Below are 20020 nucleotides of genomic sequence, written 5' to 3' on the forward strand. Positions count from 1 at the left end.
TACATTTCAGAAGGGTAGGTTACTACACAAATATCACAGCAATACTAAGTCCTTATAGGAATATTATATTATGATGATACAAACAAACAAAACAAAGTATGATAAGGTCACTATAAACTCACGACTGAGAATCAAAGACACACTATAAGGCCTTTTAGGAATATAGGAATGGTGCTGGCTAGTGTGTGTGTGTTGGGTTGCTCCTGGGATAAAAAAAAAACCCAAAAACAAATAAGCATTAGTTCCATTTTTCTTCCTCTTCACCAACAGTGGCTCCTTAATCCGGCTATTGCTGCCAGCTACGTCAAGCCACACAGAATTAGCCAGAACAAGACCGGATATTAAATGATTGCCTTCAGAAAAAGGCGTAGAACATGTCCTTTTTTTTTAAAAGCACAGGTCACTCTAATGGAGGCTTATTCTGGCTGACTTGTAATGGACAGTAAACCTACTTCAGCTCAGTGATATACATTTTTATGACCAAAATTCATAGTACACTAAGTAGCTAGGTACAATCAATCTGATTTACATTTTGTGAGGATTGGATCCTATATATATTTCCCATAGGCTATATTATGCTTTTAAGGGAAAAAAATATGACTTTTGATTGTAAAAAGTTAATTCATTAATTTATCCATTCATTCATTCTGTTATACTTCGGGAAAGGGAGAAGGGAGATGTAAGGGGAATCAATGTCTGGTGAGCAGTTTTGATGTGATATTGCACTTTTTTTTGGGTGTGGGTGTGGGTGGGGGTGGGGGGGTGTCCAAGTTTTGTGAAATATGCAGTTTGTTGTACTCTAATACTTTCTGGAGTATAATGTTGAAAACCAATAAAAGTATTAAACAGAAACGTTTAAACGCATGTGCGTCACCAAGGCTTTTATTTTGAAAGCCACGACCGGAAGTTTTATTTTTTTTAATTCAGGCCAGCTTTGCGTTGGTGTAGGCAGCCCTGCTCCACCTTACGGCCATTCTCAACTCCGTTTACACCTGTTTTCGTGCGTAAGAGGATAGCCCGTTGACAGGCCCCGTTTTCCGCGTTTTTTTAATTATTTATTTCCGTGTAAACTGCAGTCTTGATATAAAAACATTGATGGTCGATAATTTAGCCCTGCGTTGAGGGCCCCGGGGAGAACTAAAAGGATTATAAACACATCTTAAACCTCGTTTTCTATCCAACGACATGGCACGACCACGGCCGCGGGAGTACAAGGCAGGAGATTTGGTTTTCGCTAAGATGAAGGGATACCCGCACTGGCCGGCGAGGGTGAGTCTAGGATGCAGCCGGGCTGGGAGCGCAGGGAGGCGGGGTTGACTCGCACAATACAGCCGCTGCTTTGCTGGGGGAACAGGAGGGATGCTACGGTGCCCTACCTTGGCTTGGGGTGGCTCCACAACCCGATTTGGGGAACATATGCCGGCGACTGACGACCAAAATGTCCATAAAGAGCCTTTATTTATGTTTATAATGTAGAGTAATAATGTGGAAAATGTAGTTTTTTTCCAATGTGGAATAAACACAACAGTGTTAGGGGTATAGCAGCTGTTTCTTGCGTTTCCTGCTCCATTCAGTACCTATAAAGCCTAGCTTGAGTTGTAATGAAACAAATGTCATTTTAGTTTAATATGCGTTTCTCATGTAATGGTTCCATGTATCACTCATTGACTAAATTAGCCTAGAATTGACCTCAGGTAACCCGCTGTGCCTCTATCTACAACACTGTTACAAATATACCCAAGACATTTGTCGCAAATGATGATTTGTAACATACACAACAGCCTGTTATACGAGACATAATGGCCTCAAATTCAATGGCGCACATAGGCTATCATGTCAGAGTTATGGTGAAATTTCAATAGAGCAATAGGTTGTCGGGCTACATGTTTAGCCATTTACAATAACTATAATCACTATAAGCATCTCTCTCCCCCCTCTTCTTTCTTTCTCTTCACTCTCTCTCTTTCCCTTCACTTTGTCTTCCCATCAGATTGATGAGCTTCCAGAAGGAGCTGTCAAACCGCCCGCCAACAAGTATCCCATCTTCTTCTTTGGGACCCATGAAACGTAGGCACGCTTCTTCCTACATCTGTGGTGTTCAATACACACTCATGTTTATGTTGTTTAAAGAAAGCAAAAAGTCGTCAGAGTGTAATTACAGTGAATTTTATGGAGCCATGATGCAGTTTCACCATATTGGGAACAGTTTCTGACATTGCTGCCACATGCTTGGTGCTATTTTAACTTAGTGTGTGCTGGCACCAAGCTGACAAATGTTTTTGTCAAGAACTGTATCAACTAGGGTTCGAGCAATATGGGTTTTTGAAGGCTGATACTAATACTGATATTTTTGGATGAAAAAACATTAAATGACTAAATAAAATGTGCAAAGAAAATAAAGTTTCATTGCATGTTTGACGACACTGACTGGCCGATATCTGATAGTTCATAAAAAAGCCAATATCGGTCAATATTTAATCCTCATCTCAATATACCTTCCCCCTCTTCCCTAGTGCATTCCTGGGCCCTAAGGATCTTCTGCCCTACAAGGAGTATAAAGACAAGTTTGGCAAGTCCAACAAGAGGAAAGGCTTCAACGAGGGCCTGTGGGAGATCGAGAACAACCCCGGAGTCAAGTTCACAGGCTATCAGGTCAGTCGGCAGTCTATTATGTCTGCGGTTCAGGGAGAAGACAGAGGGAGAAAGCATGAGGGGGCTAGCCGGGATGCCAGACAGGCCCGGCGCTCCACAAAGCCACATTGTTGCCTTGCCAAAACTATAAGGCACAAATAAAAGAGCTGTTCAAAGCACAAGGCAACTGAATAAGAAACTTGGATTAGTTCTTCTTGCCTTGCAGTCTCATGTTGATAAATTTGAGGATTCTCGGTGTCAGTTGCCAGGACAGGACATGAGGTATAACTGAATTTATAACGCTGTATTATGAAATATCATGTAAACACATGTATATTATGTATAAGTATGTATAATATTACAAATAGCACAGCATATTAGATTGTGTGCCCAGCTCATACTCTGCATACTTCTTGAAAGGCTTCATGCAGTGGTGAAATAATGAGTTTGAACATTGGCTACAGGCTACTTTCAGAGCAAATAGGGCTTTTTTCTGCTTTCATTAAAAATAGTGACAGACAGATATGGTGAAACAGTAATTAATTTGTCCTGTGTCTCCCCTATAACTGCTACCTCTCATACTGTTTGTCCACTTTTGAACAAATAGTCCCATTAGTACTCTTTCATTCAGTGTATAAATAATCAATCATAATCTCTGTTCTTAGTTTTGTTGCAAATGAATCAGATTGCATTTACAATTGTGGAATAGCTCTTAAAAAACCCTAAAACAAATAACTGACTATTCAGACGCATCCCTCTAATAAACAGCCGTTGTTTCCACACACAGGCCATCCAGCAACAGAGTTCATCAGAAACAGAAGAGGGGGGAAACGCAGCCGACGGCAGCAGTGAGGGAGAGGAGGGAGACTCTGTAGAGGAGGAGGATGACAAGGAAAAGCTGAAGGGAGACAAGACCGGATCCAAACGGAAAAAGACGGCCGCCTCCAAGGTATTCCGCTCCAGCCGATGAACATGGTAACACGGCAGTGAGGACAATTTAGGTTCATAGGAGCAGTACAGAGGAAGTGACAAGAAGTGACTCCCCTTATCTCTGTCACATGACCAGTCTGAAATTGAAGGCTTGATGATATTATCGGTTTAAAGGGCGGAAGTTATGAATTTAGAAAGTGGATTTGCAATCTTTTTAGGTCAGTTATTACATCATATTTGCAATAACATCTTATTGAGAGGTAGGACCCTTGGATGAGTGATAGAGGTCAGTTGTGTTAAGTTAGTTGCATTAAAGGAAAAATCCATCATCAGATACAGTTACATATCATCGGTCTGTGATGTTCAATGCATTCCAGGAGTTATTTGGTGATGTAGTGTTGTAATTAACTTTTTTTGTTGCACCCACTTTCCCTCAACCTGCGTCTACTTGTATTTCAGTTTGTGATTTCCCTACATTTCCCAGAATGCCTTTTGGCAACCCCAGAGAAGGGGTTGTGAACTTGTTGCTTTCAATCAAAGGTGGGCATGTGGCCATATAAATAGCTTGAAAGTGTGATCATTCAGCTGTGGGTTATACATGACTATGATCATGGCTGTGCCCCCTTGCTCAAAATGCAACTTGTCTTTTAGCTGCATTGCATTCTGGTCTATTTAGGCTACTGCTGGTAGAGAAATTGGTCTCTCTGATTCTCTGTCTGGATTTCTCCCTGTATGATTGTTGCCCAGAAATGCAAGGTGCATCACCAATAGCTGTTGAAGTGTTTCAGGGTGGATCTCTCCTTTAAAGGCTGTATCTGAACTTCAGGCATTCAAACAGAAAGGGCAGAGTGAACAAAAGATGCAGAGAGGACATTTTTATTCATTAGTGATAATTACTGGAGCTGATGCTCTGATCCAGAGCGACATACAGTCAGTGAGCAGGCAGGGCTTCAGTGTCTTGCTCCAGGGCACTTCAGCAGGACACATGGCTGTTGATGGAAACAACATTGGCTGTTAAGGGGATCGAACCTTCCAGTTAAGGGAAGATCTCTCTAAAACCAGGGCAGCCCTGCTAATTCCTTCAATTTCCTTCAGCTGAAAATTAGACTGTACCTTCCTTGTGTGGTAATTCACTGTATTCATTCATCCAAACATTTTAGTTACTTAAACGACCTCCGTTCCTGGGGGTCCTGCTGTGTTTATTATGGCGTCCTCTTCGGTTTGACCTTGCCATTACTCTAAAAAGGTATATGGTTGTGAATGGATGGCGCGCTGCAGAGTCGGCCGCTGCCGTAGTGTGTTACTGTATTAGTGCATAAGCCATTGCCGCTGTAAATGGAAGCAGGTTGAAAAAGTCACCCGCATCCCACTCCTCGCTTAGCAACCGCTGTTGCCTAGCAACTGGGCTCCATTACGCACAGCACATGTGGTGCATCCGAAGGAATGTAGCATTGCTGGAGAGCAGGCTGCTGCTCCGAGAGAGTGCTGTCACATCATTGAAATACTGAGAAGAGGAGGGGCGGGGGGGGAGGGGGGGGGTTCAGAGGGGATAAAGAGGGGGGGGGTGGCCTCTCCTCTGTTAAGAAAAGATGAAATGTGTCCTCATTGTTTCTGGGCAAATGTGAAGGGGGACAATAATTTGCTTGTTCCTTAACAACCCCCCTCACCTCCCCACCCCCCCTCACCCCCACACTCATGGACCACTGCTGAAATGACTGTATTTTAAAATGGTGCTCTTGAAGCATTTAAGCAGGTAACAACTGATCATTTCATATGTAATGTCATATCTGTGACATCTCCAGACCGATAACTAAAGACTGTAGACTGTAGTAGTAATTATAATGTTTACATCCATAAAATTTACAAATACAGTGTCATTATTATTGATGAATTATTTAAGTATTATTTAATGAAAAAATGTTACACCCCTTATAATATTACAAAAAAAATAAATGTCAGTTAATGTAATAATTATCAGGAATGAAATATGACAGTATCAGTCTGAAAATGTTACTGCATTATCCAGCAACTTATTACTTTAACATACATACATACATACTGTACATACATACATAATACATACATAACATTTTATGACTTTTCAGACTCATTTCGAGGGACACTTTTATAGGTTTTGACCAGTTATTACATTACCTGCCAGTTATTGCATTATCAGTTGCAAAGACAGTGAACAGTGGAACTGTGTGTTGTCAGGTCACCCAAGACTGATTTTCAGTCTTTTGCTTATGGTCCTCTGCTGAATTTGTCTTTTCTATTCCATTCCCATGCCCAGCATGATGTGCGACTGACATATTTTGCCAGTTGATGAGCAGCCAGGTTTTCCTGCATCCTGATCTGTGTGTCTGTGTGTCAGAAGTCATCCAAGCTGTCGAGGATCTCGTCCGGAGAGGAGGATCTGGAGAAGGATGGGAAGGACGACGACCAGAAGAGCGGCTCTGAGGGAGGAGACCCCGACAATGACATCATCCAAAACACCACCGACAATAAGGTGGGCTTCCTAAGCACCTACATGTTCACATACCATTAGTTCAACAATCCACCTTCCATATTCCAGTCCTTCCACGACTTCATGATTTCAGGGAGCTTTTATAATTTTCCTGACCAAAAATGCTTGATTTTGCAGTAGCTTTTGGAAAAATTGCGAGGCAGTTTTGCTGATAAAATTACAGTAAAAGTGTGGGGACTGATGAAAGCTGCAAGCCAAATAAGAAAGCTGCAATAACGTGCCTGTTGACAAGTGCTTTTCATTACACTGTTAATCGCTGTAAAATGACTGATTTGTGAAAAATGTGCTCCTCATCATTCTTTTAAATGCTGACAGGTTTTCCTGGGTAATATAGTAATAATAAACTCTATTTATACAGCAATTTTCAAAACAGAAGTTAGAAAATCCTTAACTTAATAATAATAATAATGATAATAATAATACAAAAATAAAATAATTAAGTTCAGTATAAAATATTAAAGTAAAATTATGAAGTGTGGGAATAGGTCAAGCCATTGCAATGTTTACAAGGAACAGTTCTTATGTGTCACTTATTTTGCATGATATTTTTTAGTTCTGTGTTTCCTAATAGCATTTTGTAACTTTAAAAAGTGTTTAATATGTTATTATTATTATTGTATCATTATAATTAGTTTGTGGGACAGGTATTGATGTGAACCCTGGAGAGTGTCACCCTTAACCTCAAAAATGTGAATGGGATTTATCACCAAGAAATAATATTGGAGAGTTGCAATTCCATATGTTTAATTGTTTGTTAATTCATTCTTTTTCTTCTGCTTCCCCCAGAATCAGCTGCTCAGAGAAGAACATTAAGTGCAGAGGACAGGGAAGGGAAGTCATTCTTTGTAGCTGTGATGTTGGAAAGGTGAAACTACAACATGATTTCTCATCAGCACCGTCTACTGGCCACCACTGTCACCTCCACACATCTGTTGGACTCATGTCTTTGTATGAGAGATGCACCGATACTGATGCTGGGGTCGGATATCAGGTCGATGCCAGGGCAAAAAAAATTGGGCATTACATCAGTGTCATTTGTTATGTTGGATCTCTCTAAAGGAGAAAGATTGATACCTTAAATCATTTTTGTCCAGTGACCCCTAATGGTCTCAGTTTATTGTTCAACAGTTGCACTAGCACTTCCTAGCTGCTCGGGGGGTGGGGGGTCCGCAGTGTTGTTAGAACTAAGAGAATCACTGAACAAAATATTTAATTTATGCATTCACTTAGCCATTAGAAAATCACTGAGCTACTTCCACCAGCCTCCAGTTGGTTTATGCTTTGACCTCTACCGTACTGCCTGGTGTACGAGCGCACACTGGATTCCCCTTATGCAGGACTCTTAGGGCTTTGCGCCGCCTAAACGGTGCATGCCATAATTCCCCTAATCAGTGTATAGATGAACGTATGAATGAACGCATACACAGAGCCCGGCTCTTATAGATGGGCTCCTCCCGAGCATCTAATAAAGGTCAAGCATTGTATTAGTACTCACTATCTGTTCATACTTAAAAGGGGAGAGATCCAACAGAAACGTCTGGTGAAGAGCTAATATATCACAAATCAGCAGAATACTGTAATAATAACGCTGCTTTGTCATTTGCTTCTTTCGGCTTGAGAACGAGGCTTTTTAGCCTTCGTAGCTGTAATGTGTTACAGTGCCGCTCGCGCGCTATCAACCCCCTCAAGATATATTACGGTCATTTTGTGCTTCCAGTAAAAACCTTTTGCCCTCCTTCAAACATGTATTTTTTTCCAGTGACCCCTAATGGTCTAAAGTCTCTATATTGTTTGGTAAAAGTAAAGTATCGGATACTTCAGTTTTTAGTTTGTGAAATCCAGTGAAAAAAAGCGGTATCGGTGCATCCCTACGCGTTATGATACAATACATAATATCCACCATGTCACCACATCTGTCTTTGGGTTTAGGCCAGACAAACGGGGGAGAGGGTGTAAGGTTGGGGGGGTGGGGGGGTGGGGGGGTTCCCAGCACCTGATAACCAAACATAGTGTAAGATAACCATGAATCAATATTTATACTGGCCCGTTGCCTACCTATCTGAGTCGATCACCTATCACCCGTCACTGTGTACAAACATGTTTGATAAGACCTCCATATACCGTATATATACTCTCTTACAGTCTATGATATATGTTGGGTATTGCAGTGTACTGATCACTCTAGTTGTAGCTTGAAATCGCTTTTTTTACGAGGATAAAAACGGGAGGGACTCGTGGAATATACAGTAACTGTCAAAACATTATCCATCACACTATACGTTACTCTTTTATGTAACCAGAAAAAGACGAATGGAAATACATAGATAAATGTATGAAGTGTTGTGCACAAGTGGGTTACACATTGTAACTCAATATTAACTATATCTGTATATTTTACTTTTGTTGTAGAATATAGGACCACTATTCTACTTGGACTGCTCTAGGTAACAGCTCATCTTTTTATGGAAAAGTGATATATCTGTTCTTCTGTGTATCTGTGGAATAGGTCACTGTATATTTCAAAGCTTTTTATAGTGGCATGCTCAACTGTTGTACTCCAAATCAGTTCTTTTATGAAGGTATTCCGTTGACTCTTGGTTTTAAGTCGGATACTTGTTGATACGCGGTGGACTTGGAAAAGAAATACACCTTCTGTTTTTTTATGTTGCCTTGGTTCAGCATCCAAATCTAAAAGTAAACCGTACCAGATTACCTTTAAAGGGAGACTAAGAGGTGTGAAGATGGTTTTCACCTGAAATATTGTGAACAATAAACAATGTGATAATGCTTTCTGAAATTGCCAAACTCAATTTTATGATTGTTGATTTAGATGATTTGTTGAAGATGACACGACACCGCTTTAACTCTGTGCCAGTTGCCTTTATTTTGCTTTCATAGTTGTCTTCATGAAATATAGGCCTATTTATTTTTTGATGATAGTTGATTAAGACACTGTCTATATGTAAACTCATGCATTTTTTTTTTATTTCCCTAACTTCAAATCTTTGTTATGCTCGTATTTGGAACATGTTTTACATTTTCAAAGTTTGTAGTTTACTGTAAACTGTTTTTGCTGTTTATGGACAAGACTTTTACAAAATAAACTCATTGGAATGCATTCAATGTTGTTACTGTTTGTTTCAGTGGCCATAGACAAAAATGTTTTGGAAATAGCCACAAAAGCTACAGAAATACCTGAAATTAATCAATAATTTTAAATTTCCACTGACTGAAATGGACTACAGTTACCTTGGAAAATATTTTCTCAAATATATATATAGAACATAATATAGAACATATGAAAGCTGAAATTCATCTAGGCAAAGTAAAAGTAAAAGAAAGGTTTAAGTAAAAATAGGAGAAGATTACATATTTGTTATGCTGCTGTCATACTGTTGGAAATATTGTAATTATGGGTAGAGTGGGCAAGAATGACCCAACAAAATGGTAATTATGACTGGTAAAGTGGGATTTTTCTATTGCTGTCTTCAAGTGCTCCTTGTAAGCTTCTACTTCTGAATTCAGAAGTCATAAAAATGATGTCACACATTCAAGTGCTTTTGGTTGGAAATAACAAAATGGACCCTGTAACCAAAGTGGTTCTTTGGTGGCTGTTATTTTAGAAATCAAGAGGCACAGAGCTACTTTGTGCTGCAGCAGCAGCAGCAGCAGCAGCAGTAACTCAATATTTCCGACATATGAAGGCAGCATACTTGTTTGTCACATATTTTGTGCATACTTATACAAAAACTCCACCATCATCAATTACATGCTTGATGCGCATTTTCGCCCACTGTTTCTGCCACTGCAGCATAAAGTGGCTCTGTGTCGCTTGATTTCTGAGGTAACAGTCGTCACCACAAGACTACTTTTACAGTCCGTTTTGTTATTATTTCCGACCAGAAGTACTTGAATGCACCGAGTACTGCGCGCGCATTGCTGGCCCTGAGTGGGATGAGCACTGACGCGTGCGCAGTAAGCACCGACGAAATCCGCGCTGAAAAGGAAGGACCTGAGTTTAGCGGCGATACAACCAAAGCGGTTATTAGGATAATAACACTATTAACTAAAACAACGTCTTCATAGTTACTTTGCTTTCGGGCATCGTGACACACCGCTGAGTCGGGAACATGGCTGATAAAGAGGGTAGGTTAACCAGAGCTAGATGGTGGCCCATTTTCCCCGAATGCTGCTTTGTGTGCGCACCACGGCCGTTTACTATCATGGTTGTTAGCATGACATGCTAGCTTACTGAGCTAACTCTGCTCAGACGGCTCATTGGTTTTAGGTAGCTTGCTAGCTCCGTTTCCAGGCTCATACAGTAGCCGCGGTACGTGCGGTTCTCTGTTGTAAGCTATAAAGAAAGCGTCACGCCAAACTTTCACTCTTCAATTCGGCATACATCCACATACACCAAGCGGCACTTATTTCTACAAAATTTCAACTTTAAATCGGTTCGCTTGTTATTATCACAATCCTCTTTTACCTAAATACGTGGTTGAGGGCGGTAGCGAGCAATGTGAACCAGCTCTGAATGTTGATATTTTATTGAAATAAAGCGCTGCGCGGTGGACTACTTATGCCGAAGAATATAGTACACCCTAAACGATTCGTATTAGGTCTTAATCCATGTTCTACCAGGTATGTGCCTGAACCGATAAGCAAGGCAGCAATTGACAGACTGCTGAACGGAACTTGGCGTGACGTTCTCTCTAGACGGTAGAGCACTGTGGTTCTCAATCCTGGTCCTCAGGACCTAGAGTACTGCTAGATTTCTATCCTACCAATAAGTTAATTGCAGTTAATTGAATCCACCTCTCATCCCAGATGTAAACTAATCACTGATTAGATAGTTAGAATGAAAACCAGCTGGACTATGTGTCCCGAGGACCAGGATTGTTGGCCTAGAGATTAGAGACGCTGGTTTGTGGCTAGGTGGGAAAACATCTCTTCCCGCTCTAAACAAGACTGTTGGGGTGCCCTTGAGCAAGGCACCGAACTCCAACCTGCTCCAGTGTAGTTGCTCAGTGGCCACCAGTAGAAGACTGGCTGTACTGGGCAGCTCCCAGTGTGGATGTGAAGCAGGGCGTTGCTGGAATAGAGCATGCATACTCAGTCCACTTTCCCTCAATAAAGGTTAAAAACAGGCTCATAGTAGCTATTCTATTACGTTAGCCAATGTGAAATGTTTAAAAAGACGATGCCAACTATCCATTTTTTTTAGAAAATGAGTCTGTTTTAGAAAGGGCAAGAGGAACCCACACTCTACACCAAAACAAGGAGAGGCAAAAAATGTTTTACATGGCATTTATTTGCCAAAGTTATGCTCGGTCACAAAGTACATCATACAAAAAAAGTGCTCAAGTCAATTTCTTTCATTTTTTAACATCTTCAGTGTCTTACAGGTACTGGTGAAAGACCCATGGAGGGTAGGTCACAATATTCACATGATTGCACATTGTTCTTGTGTAGTTTTGGGTTTCTGTTGCCCTGTTAATTAGTTCTTCATTGTTGGTACCCACACACTTGTAACCAAACAATTTGAATGGACAGAGTGTGGGTGCAACAGTCTTTTGGTTTAGTTTTTCCAATGTAGAAAGCTGTATTATCTGTGATTAATGACATTTGATTTGAAATCGTTAAAACTCCAGCTTATCCCATCTCCTCTTGCTACAGTGTATGACGATGCTGTGGAGGAAAGGGTCATCAATGAGGAGTACAAGATCTGGAAGAAAAACACACCTTTCCTCTATGACCTGGTGATGACTCATGCGCTGGAGTGGCCGAGCCTCACTGTCCAGTGGCTTCCTGATGTCAGCAGGTATCCACATGATCTCCATCTTACTGCTGTTGTTACAGAGCAACTTTGTACTTTGAGAGTCCATGTTGGGGTGTGTTCACACTATTCTGCTTTTTTCAAACTACCTCCCACTTTTTTACTTAAAACACAATTCACAGAAATGCATAACATCTGAAAAGATGCTGCGCTGGCTTCTACTTTGTCAGAGTTAAGTTAAATATTTTAGAGGAGTGCACATGACTAAGACCAACCAATCACAATGAAGAGGTGGTGAGGTCAGATGCTCTTTTCTTTGCCAAAATACACAGAAACCCAAACCAATTGTACATGTAACATGCATGTATATATTATAGATGCTTCTCTGTCTCAGAATTGTGCGCTTGCCAGCACGAGAGACAGAATGTTTCTGATGAAATTCAAAGGTGGACACTCTGAAGAAAAATAATAGCTTTTCTACTAGAGGACTGGATTAAACTGAAATCACCTTCTGCTATGTGTGTCATTCGCATCAGCAGCATTACCAAATAGAGAGAATACAGTAACAAATTTGAGAAAACCTAGTCTTTTATACCATAGCACATACAATCCTATATAATAGCTGATTATTTTATTATTGGCCTTTTACTATCATTACCAGGGTCTTGGACAACCTTTGAATATTCTTTGACAAAATTTGAAAGATGCGTATCAGAAATGCCTTCCTACTTTGTTCCTTATTCATTACAGTAGCCTAAAGCCCTGCCCTAATGTACAATTGAAAGGCAGTCAACGCTATAAGCTACCAAGTATGACTAGCGGAATGTTAAACCCACCATGTTGTGGTACTCTGCAGGCCGGAGGGGAAGGACTATGCTGTCCACAGGCTGGTTTTGGGGACCCACACATCAGATGAGCAGAACCACCTTGTCATCGCCAGCGTCCAGGTGCCAAATGATGACGCCCAGTTTGATGCCTCACACTACGACAGCGAGAAAGGAGGTAAATACACCAGGAGTTGTCTGCAAGCTTAGATCTTAGTCAAAAAATCTAATGCTTTTCAGATAAGTATTTGCTTGTTACTCAAAAGTTTCCAATAAGACAGGCAAACTCAGTCACAGAAATGTAAGGTTTCAAGCTTTGTTTTCTTAGGTCAGGGGTTTAAGTTGGTGTTGTTTTATAAATAAGGCTCAACCCGTAAACTAACCTGCCTCCAATAAAGCAATTACATAAGAGCTCTATTGTGCTTCAAGATGTATCTATCTATATTTATCTCACATCAAGGCACTTAATTATTAAAATTATTAAAGTTGGTTAGTGATTTGAGTTTCCCTCTGTTTCAGTTCTGTTAGACCTGTTCTTTGCCAGACCCAAATATTTCCTACAGAAATCAAATATGGAATAGATTAAACCTGTTGTATGGTAGAAAAGGAGACGGAATCAAGTGAGATCCATGTCATGCTCCATTCCTCCTGGGTGCTGAAACTGTCTTATTCTGTCTTCCAGCAGGTATGTTGATGGGTGCCCTGCTGTGTGCAGGGGTGCTGAAGGCTCCCTGCTGCTTTGGTGTGATGTTAGAGGTAGTATGTGTCTGTGAGTGTGTGTACGGCTGTTGAACGATTTGAAGGTACAGTTGAAGTCTAAACCTCAATGCATACAGAAGCCAACCTAGCAGCATACAGATGGCAGAAGAATAATAGTTGACAACATGTTGAATACTTTTGTTTTATTGCATCCACCAAATGATATGTCCACTATTGAGTTTTTATGACAAATCATGCCCCCAGAGCTGCTCACAGGGGCCTTAAAAGGTCCTTAAAATGTAAATTGAATTATCTAAATACAAGGCATCAAAAGGTTTTAAATCCGATCAAATGTTGTATTTGCTGCTGTTAATTTCCTACTCTGGATGTACTAAGATTGTTTGTATTTCCTCTTCAGAGTTTGGCGGATTTGGTTCAGTCAGTGGAAAAATAGAGATTGAGATCAAGATCAACCACGAGGGAGAGGTGAACCGAGCCCGCTACATGCCCCAGAATCCCTGCATCATCGCCACCAAGACCCCCACATCCGACGTGCTGGTCTTTGACTACACCAAGCACCCCTCCAAACCAGGTTGGACTGCTGTTCTACACACACCCTACACACATACTAGGGCCATTTTTTTTCTCATTTTACTTATTTTTGTGAACCAAAAAGTCTCTGCAGTTGTCAGTGGTTTCATGCACAACAAAGCAGAACTTCTTGTCATGGACTTTGATAGGGACCGCATCCATATGTGTGTCAAAGACCCGGGGTAGATGCACCTGCCTGAGACTGCTCTCCGATGTTGTTAGGGCTGCTCCTTGTTTGCAGCGCTTGGTGACGAAAGAACACAATTTTTCTTTTCATTTTCTATAACAGAATGTCGGACTATGCACACACTTTATTTTTCAGGTGGATCTTTGATTTGCACAATTGTTGCAAGTATCTTTGGTCGCTTCAACATTTTCCTCTCCTCTCTTCCTCTACAAATCATCTACGCACATGCTGACACACACGTGTAACATACGCCAATACACGCTCAGGTCATAGGAGTACCCCAGAGAAGTTTTTGCTTGCAAAGTGATGGAAAATTAACTAATTTGAAGCAATTTCCCCCAAAACCTTTATATTTCCATGGGATTCCACGCTTATGTTAGAATTCTGTTGCACACATCATAAGAGAGGAGAGGAGAGGACAAGGAACAAGAAAGTGGCATCAAGCTATGGCGACATGTTGCTGCTCTGTTTGTCAGTTTGTGTTGAATAGAACACGCACTCCAATGAATCACACATCATGGAGGTGAATTCAGTGTGTTGTTTGTCTTTCAGATCCCAGCGGAGAGTGTAGCCCCGACTTAAGGCTTAGAGGCCACCAGAAGGAAGGCTATGGCCTCTCCTGGAACCCCAACCTCAGCGGCAACCTGCTCAGCGCCTCCGATGACCATGTGAGTGACTATAACTAAAACTCACCAGAGGATTACAGGGAGTTTATTTACTGGTTTTCCAATGCAATGGATTCTGTCCATTCTTGGAAATCAGATGCGATGACAAAATGTGGCTATGATCAGCCTAAAAGTGCTGTAGTGTGCTCCCAGCTGAAGACAGACCGAGGCAGTGGAAAAGAATTGATACCAACTCTGACCTGTCTCTTTCCTTCCTCTCCAGACCATCTGCCTATGGGACATCGGTGCCGGGCCGAAGGAAGGGAAGATTGTGGACGCCAAGACCATCTTCACCGGCCACACAGCGGTGGTGGAGGACGTTTCCTGGCATTTGCTCCACGAGTCCCTGTTTGGCTCGGTGGCCGACGACCAGAAACTCATGATGTGAGTGGCGGTTTCAAACCACTAGCCTGCTCCTTAAGCCTGCAGCGACACACTGCTTCTGCTTCTGTGAATGAGGATGACAAACTGAACTTAAAATCTGTCTGCCTCCTATTTCCAATACTTACTGGCTCTGACTCCATACCTTCTCTTTTCCACCAGATGGGACACTCGGTCCAACAACACGTCCAAGCCCAGCCACTCAGTGGACGCTCACACTGCTGAGGTCAACTGTCTGAGCTTCAACCCCTACAGCGAGTTCATTCTTGCCACTGGCTCTGCTGACAAGGTAGAAAAGAGGAGGAAAAAATACCTGGATTGGACAAACTTGACCGGGCTGTCGCGCTGCTCACTGAAATTGATTGTTATTTAATAGATACGATAACCAAGGCCTTCTCAAGGCCCATATAGCATTGTGAAGCAGTTGTATTTTCTGGAATTTGTTTAGAATTGTGCCTGGACTCGTGTAAATGTAAAATCAGTCATGAGTAATTTTGCCAATAACAGACCAAAACTGGCTGATAATATTGATGTACCAGTATCTCTCAAAGTTTTAATGTCAATCTCTGTATTTCTCTCAGACTGTTGCATTGTGGGATCTCAGGAACCTCAAACTGAAGCTTCACTCCTTCGAGTCCCACAAAGACGAAATTTTCCAGGTAAGAATTTGCAGTACAACCAAGTGTTATGCAAACACAACGCATATAAAGTTGTGTGTTTAGTTATTCACCTGTTAGTCCCTCCAGCTTTCCATGGAAAATAAAATCATAATCTGCGGGTCACCTGTGTGTGTGTATATATAAAAAAAAAAAAAAAACAACAACCCAAAAACAGACATAACATTTAGATCAGCTGTAAAACTGCACCCACTATGTTGTAAAATTTCCCCAATTGTGATTGGATGGTGAAAGGCTGAAAATCTGCCAGTCTGGGAGTGAAAAGCTCAGCCATCCTTCAGCGACATCTAGAGGTGGCGACAGGCAACTGGATACTTTCTGCATCATTGTGAAACTTTCCTGTTGTTCTGAGGCGCAGCCCATTTTCAGTGATGCAGCTGGTTTTCCACAAAAAAATCCATGATTGCAGAAAACTGGGGGGGTCTATTTTGCGCTGCTGTGTGAGTCAACAACTGTGCCGTTTGTGTCAGAGTGGAGTTCTGAACTGCGGGCTCCCACTGTTTCCTACTTTATCAGGTACAATGGTCACCTCACAATGAGACCATCCTGGCTTCCAGCGGCACCGACCGACGCCTCAATGTCTGGGACCTCAGGTAAAAACTACAGTATGCCTTTATATTAGACAATAATCAGATACTGATTGATTTTTGCTTAGGAAAATCACTGTATAAATGTATTGCAAAAACTTCTAGAGCATAACACTTAGAATCATTACTCAAATTGCTTATTTCCTGAGTGGTCCTGAGTGGACAAACAGCACTTTACAGGCATAAACAATATAAAGCACAATATTCACAGTCAGCAATAGCCTGGAACAGGGATTCCCAAACTTTTACCACCAGCTGATAACATGTTGTCCTGTGGACCTCCATCTGAGGGAATGTTAAGTGGTGAGCTATGATTTAGTAGAACACTGGATACCTGTCTGCAATGTAAGTAGACAACTACACTACATATAGCTAAATTCATACATCCTTGAAGGGATTGTATGTCCCCTTACAGTCCCTTCAAGGACCCAGTTATGATTTAAAACTAGAAACATCACACTTACTGCATATTCGAGGTGTCTGTTCCCCAAATGGACTCAGTTTCACATACTGTTGGATCTGCCTTTCCAGTAAAATCGGGGAGGAGCAGTCGGCTGAGGATGCTGAGGACGGCCCACCGGAGCTGCTGGTGAGTACTGGCCAAGATCCCAAATCAAGATTATGTCAGCTGCCATCCACCCAGTCCCACACTCACCTCTAGATCTTCCACCTATATCAGCACGGCAGGTTTCAGCCAAGTCAGCCAAGCCCACTACTAAACACTTCAGTGCTGTCACAACCAAAAATCCATTTCCTCACCACATCTTGTCTGCCCCTCCTCAAAATGGGGTCTAATTGGTTGTCTCTCATGTCCACCTCTTCCTTCCCATCAGTTCATCCATGGTGGCCACACAGCCAAGATCTCCGACTTCTCCTGGAACCCCAATGAACCCTGGGTCATCTGCTCAGTGTCCGAGGACAACATCATGCAAGTCTGGCAGATGGTGAGTACGGTTGCTGTGTGTGTATACACCCAAAAATATTCCTCCTATTGAATGGATTATGAAAGGTTTATACCAGCCCTTTCATACCGAACTAAATTTCATTGGGAATTGGCCAGTGTATTCCGTTTGAGGTAGTTACATGAGGTGTTTTTATTCTGGTTAGATTGTCATTAAGATTGTTGAGGGAACATTAGGCTCCATGTAAACCCAGCTTCTAATTGTGTGAAGCAAATAATGTGAGCTGTTTGCACGTTCAGGTACTAGCCACTAAGTCATGTGTTGCATTGAGGTCAATGTTGTACAAGTTTTATTTACTTGAATGTAGTCTTTATTTTCCTCTTCCTACCACACTATCATTAGTCTGAGATGCATATAAAAGAAAAATGAATATGCATTATGTACATGAATCCATGTGTATTCCTTCTCTCCTGTTCCTCCAGGCGGAGAACATCTACAACGACGAGGAGCCAGACACCCCTGCATCAGAGCTGGAGGGCCAGGGATCGTAACCCACCTCTTACCCTCTGCAGGAGTCTTTATCCAGGCACGACCCCTCCTCCATCCCCCGGGCTGCACACCCAGCCCATCTCCCATTCTGGTTCATCTCTACTCTAGTGCAAAATGAAAAAAATCTACCGGTCCACTTTCCGAATAAACCGGAGGTATAAGCAGCACGGACAAGACTCCACCTTGCCAACAGAAAGATGGATTCAGTCCCGTTTTGCTTACACCTTTCCATGGCCCAGGCACCCAAAAGCACTTGAGCACTGAGAATAGTTTTCCCATTGGTTTGCAACAGGACAGGGATTGGCCTTTTAGACCTGCTTAGGTGGTAACGTCTCCAGTGTTTCGGGGGGGGGGGGGTTATGTGGTGAAGGGAGTTTTAAGACTGTAAGAGTGCATAACCTGTATGTGCACAAATAAAGCTACTGCAACTTATTGGAAGTAAATTCAACTCATTCAAAGGCCTTATGTAAAGAGAACTAAAATATTCAACAGTACATTTCACACAAACCAATAGGCAGGCTCCCCTGAAGACTTGCATACCGTAAATCCTCTAATTAGTGGCCTGTAGTCAATTAAAAGCCGGGTCTCCGATAATGGCCGGGGCCGTGGTCGACACGAACAAATAAAGGCCGGCCTCAAATACAGGCCGGGGAAAAAAACAAAGGAAACAACACTAGGTCAAAACCTAGTATATGGCTGGACCGTGTCCGTCTCCTCTCTCCACCGCGCCCACGGCCCGCATTGATCCTCCCGATCCAAGCCCCGGACCCCCGCCGAAATCTCGACCAGATCACCGGGAACACATCGGCGCCCAGCTATCGGCACTGGCCGGAACCGTGCCCCCGGGAAACTCCAGGGGCACGCCGAAACCTCCATGCTTGTCTGTGTCTCTCTCTCCGCCGACAGAACAGAGGGCTGTCAGGTGGACTGAGCTCGCGCATATGCATCGAAATAAATGCCGATATGATATAACTGTATAGATTCTATTCTTAGGTTCAGTTAGCTTCAGCTTACATGCAAACAACGGTGGATACCAGTAAACTCCTGGTGCCTGTTTGTAACTGTAGTTTGTAGTAACGTACAAGTGCCACAAGATGACTCAGCCGGTGGAAGTCTCTGGAGCATGCTGTCGTCGATTACCGTAATTATCATAATGCATTGTAGTAACAAAAAAACGTCTACCTAACGTACCCCAACAGAAGCAGATCAGAAAACAAGCAGGCTTCGTACTAAAATATGAACAAATATACTTATCAAACAGAGGGAATTAGAAATAACGGCCTGTCTCTAATATAAGCCTGCTTCCAATAAAGGCCTGGTACCCTCTGCAGTTGAGGTAAATAAAGGCCCGGGCCACTATTGGAGGATTTAGGTATGCAAGGAAACCTAAACAAATGAACCAAGATTATCTGAGCTCTGAAATGCTTTTGGGAAACCTGATCCAGATGTGTCACGACTGTCAAGGGTTAAAAAGATAAGACAGCTTCTCTAGACATGACCGACTGGGTTGCACTCATACCTGTTTTTTTCCAGCCCGAAGTGTTGAAGCACTCTTGGCTTTCATTGTCATTTTCCCTACATAGTATCATCATGTGTCTTTTGAAGAAACATTCCCTTCCATTCATTTGTTTTGGGTTTTTTTGCCTCCCAATGACACCTTCGAGGCACATTCAGGTACACAAAATAACTCTTACACAGCTTAAGAACAGAGGATTTTGGCTCGAGCGAAATGTGCCAGACTAAACTAGTGCACTTGAGGTAAATGCATGTGTGTATATTTTTCTTCTCCTGTTTTCCGTTGTTGTGTGACAGACGCCATGTGAAAATCTCATGGAGTGTTTTTTTTTTTCCTGCAGAACCCCATGAGCTGGCGTGAATTGCAATAAAACTTTTGTAACTTTTAAAAGAAAGTGTTTACGCTTGTTTTTTTTAGTCTCCCAACTTGACAAAAACAATCCATTATCGGTTGTTCATTTTCACTTTAGCTGCACACAGTACATACAACCTACTCACTTTACAATTGTGCACTGTACTTCATTGTGTAAGGGGAAACCACAGAGACCACACAATTACTTGCAGTGTGATGAAATAAGT

The 20020-nt window shown here is 42.0% G+C and overlaps 2 protein-coding genes across 6 annotated transcripts; both read left to right on the forward strand.

The window, feature by feature from the left end:
* Positions 1-1076: 1076 nt before the first annotated feature.
* Positions 1077-9167, forward strand: hdgfl3 (HDGF like 3). 2 transcript variants are annotated; one of them, XM_071910816.2, is made up of 6 exons: positions 1077-1269; positions 1991-2067; positions 2514-2652; positions 3419-3580; positions 5936-6070; positions 6875-9167. In XM_071910816.2, the coding sequence occupies exons 1-6, from the start codon at positions 1186-1188 to the stop codon at positions 6899-6901; spliced, it is 624 nt and encodes a 207-aa protein (XP_071766917.1). In that variant the 5' UTR covers positions 1077-1185; the 3' UTR covers positions 6902-9167. The 2 variants fall into 2 exon arrangements, with proteins under 2 accessions (XP_071766917.1, XP_071766918.1); XM_071910817.2 differs by having other exon boundaries at positions 3434-3580.
* Positions 9168-10058: 891 nt separating this feature from the next.
* On the forward strand, positions 10059-19973 carry LOC139920725 (histone-binding protein RBBP7). 4 transcript variants are annotated; one of them, XM_078283716.1, is made up of 14 exons: positions 10059-10234; positions 11494-11517; positions 11765-11909; positions 12721-12866; positions 13803-13979; positions 14718-14833; positions 15054-15214; positions 15374-15500; positions 15793-15870; positions 16405-16481; positions 17007-17064; positions 17309-17419; positions 17860-17963; positions 19783-19846. In XM_078283716.1, exons 1-13 carry the CDS (start codon positions 10219-10221, stop codon positions 17926-17928), a joined length of 1305 nt encoding a protein of 434 aa, XP_078139842.1. In that variant the 5' UTR covers positions 10059-10218; the 3' UTR covers positions 17929-17963; positions 19783-19846. The 4 variants fall into 4 exon arrangements, with proteins under 4 accessions (XP_078139842.1, XP_078139865.1, XP_078139831.1 ...); XM_078283705.1 differs by having other exon boundaries at positions 10060-10234; positions 17860-19973; XM_078283759.1 differs by having other exon boundaries at positions 10085-10234; positions 11484-11517; positions 17860-19973.
* Positions 19974-20020: the final 47 nt, after the last annotated feature.

This window comes from Centroberyx gerrardi, chromosome 1 (assembly GCF_048128805.1).
Source record: "Centroberyx gerrardi isolate f3 chromosome 1, fCenGer3.hap1.cur.20231027, whole genome shotgun sequence".
NCBI classification, from domain to species: Eukaryota; Metazoa; Chordata; class Actinopteri; order Beryciformes; family Berycidae; genus Centroberyx; species Centroberyx gerrardi.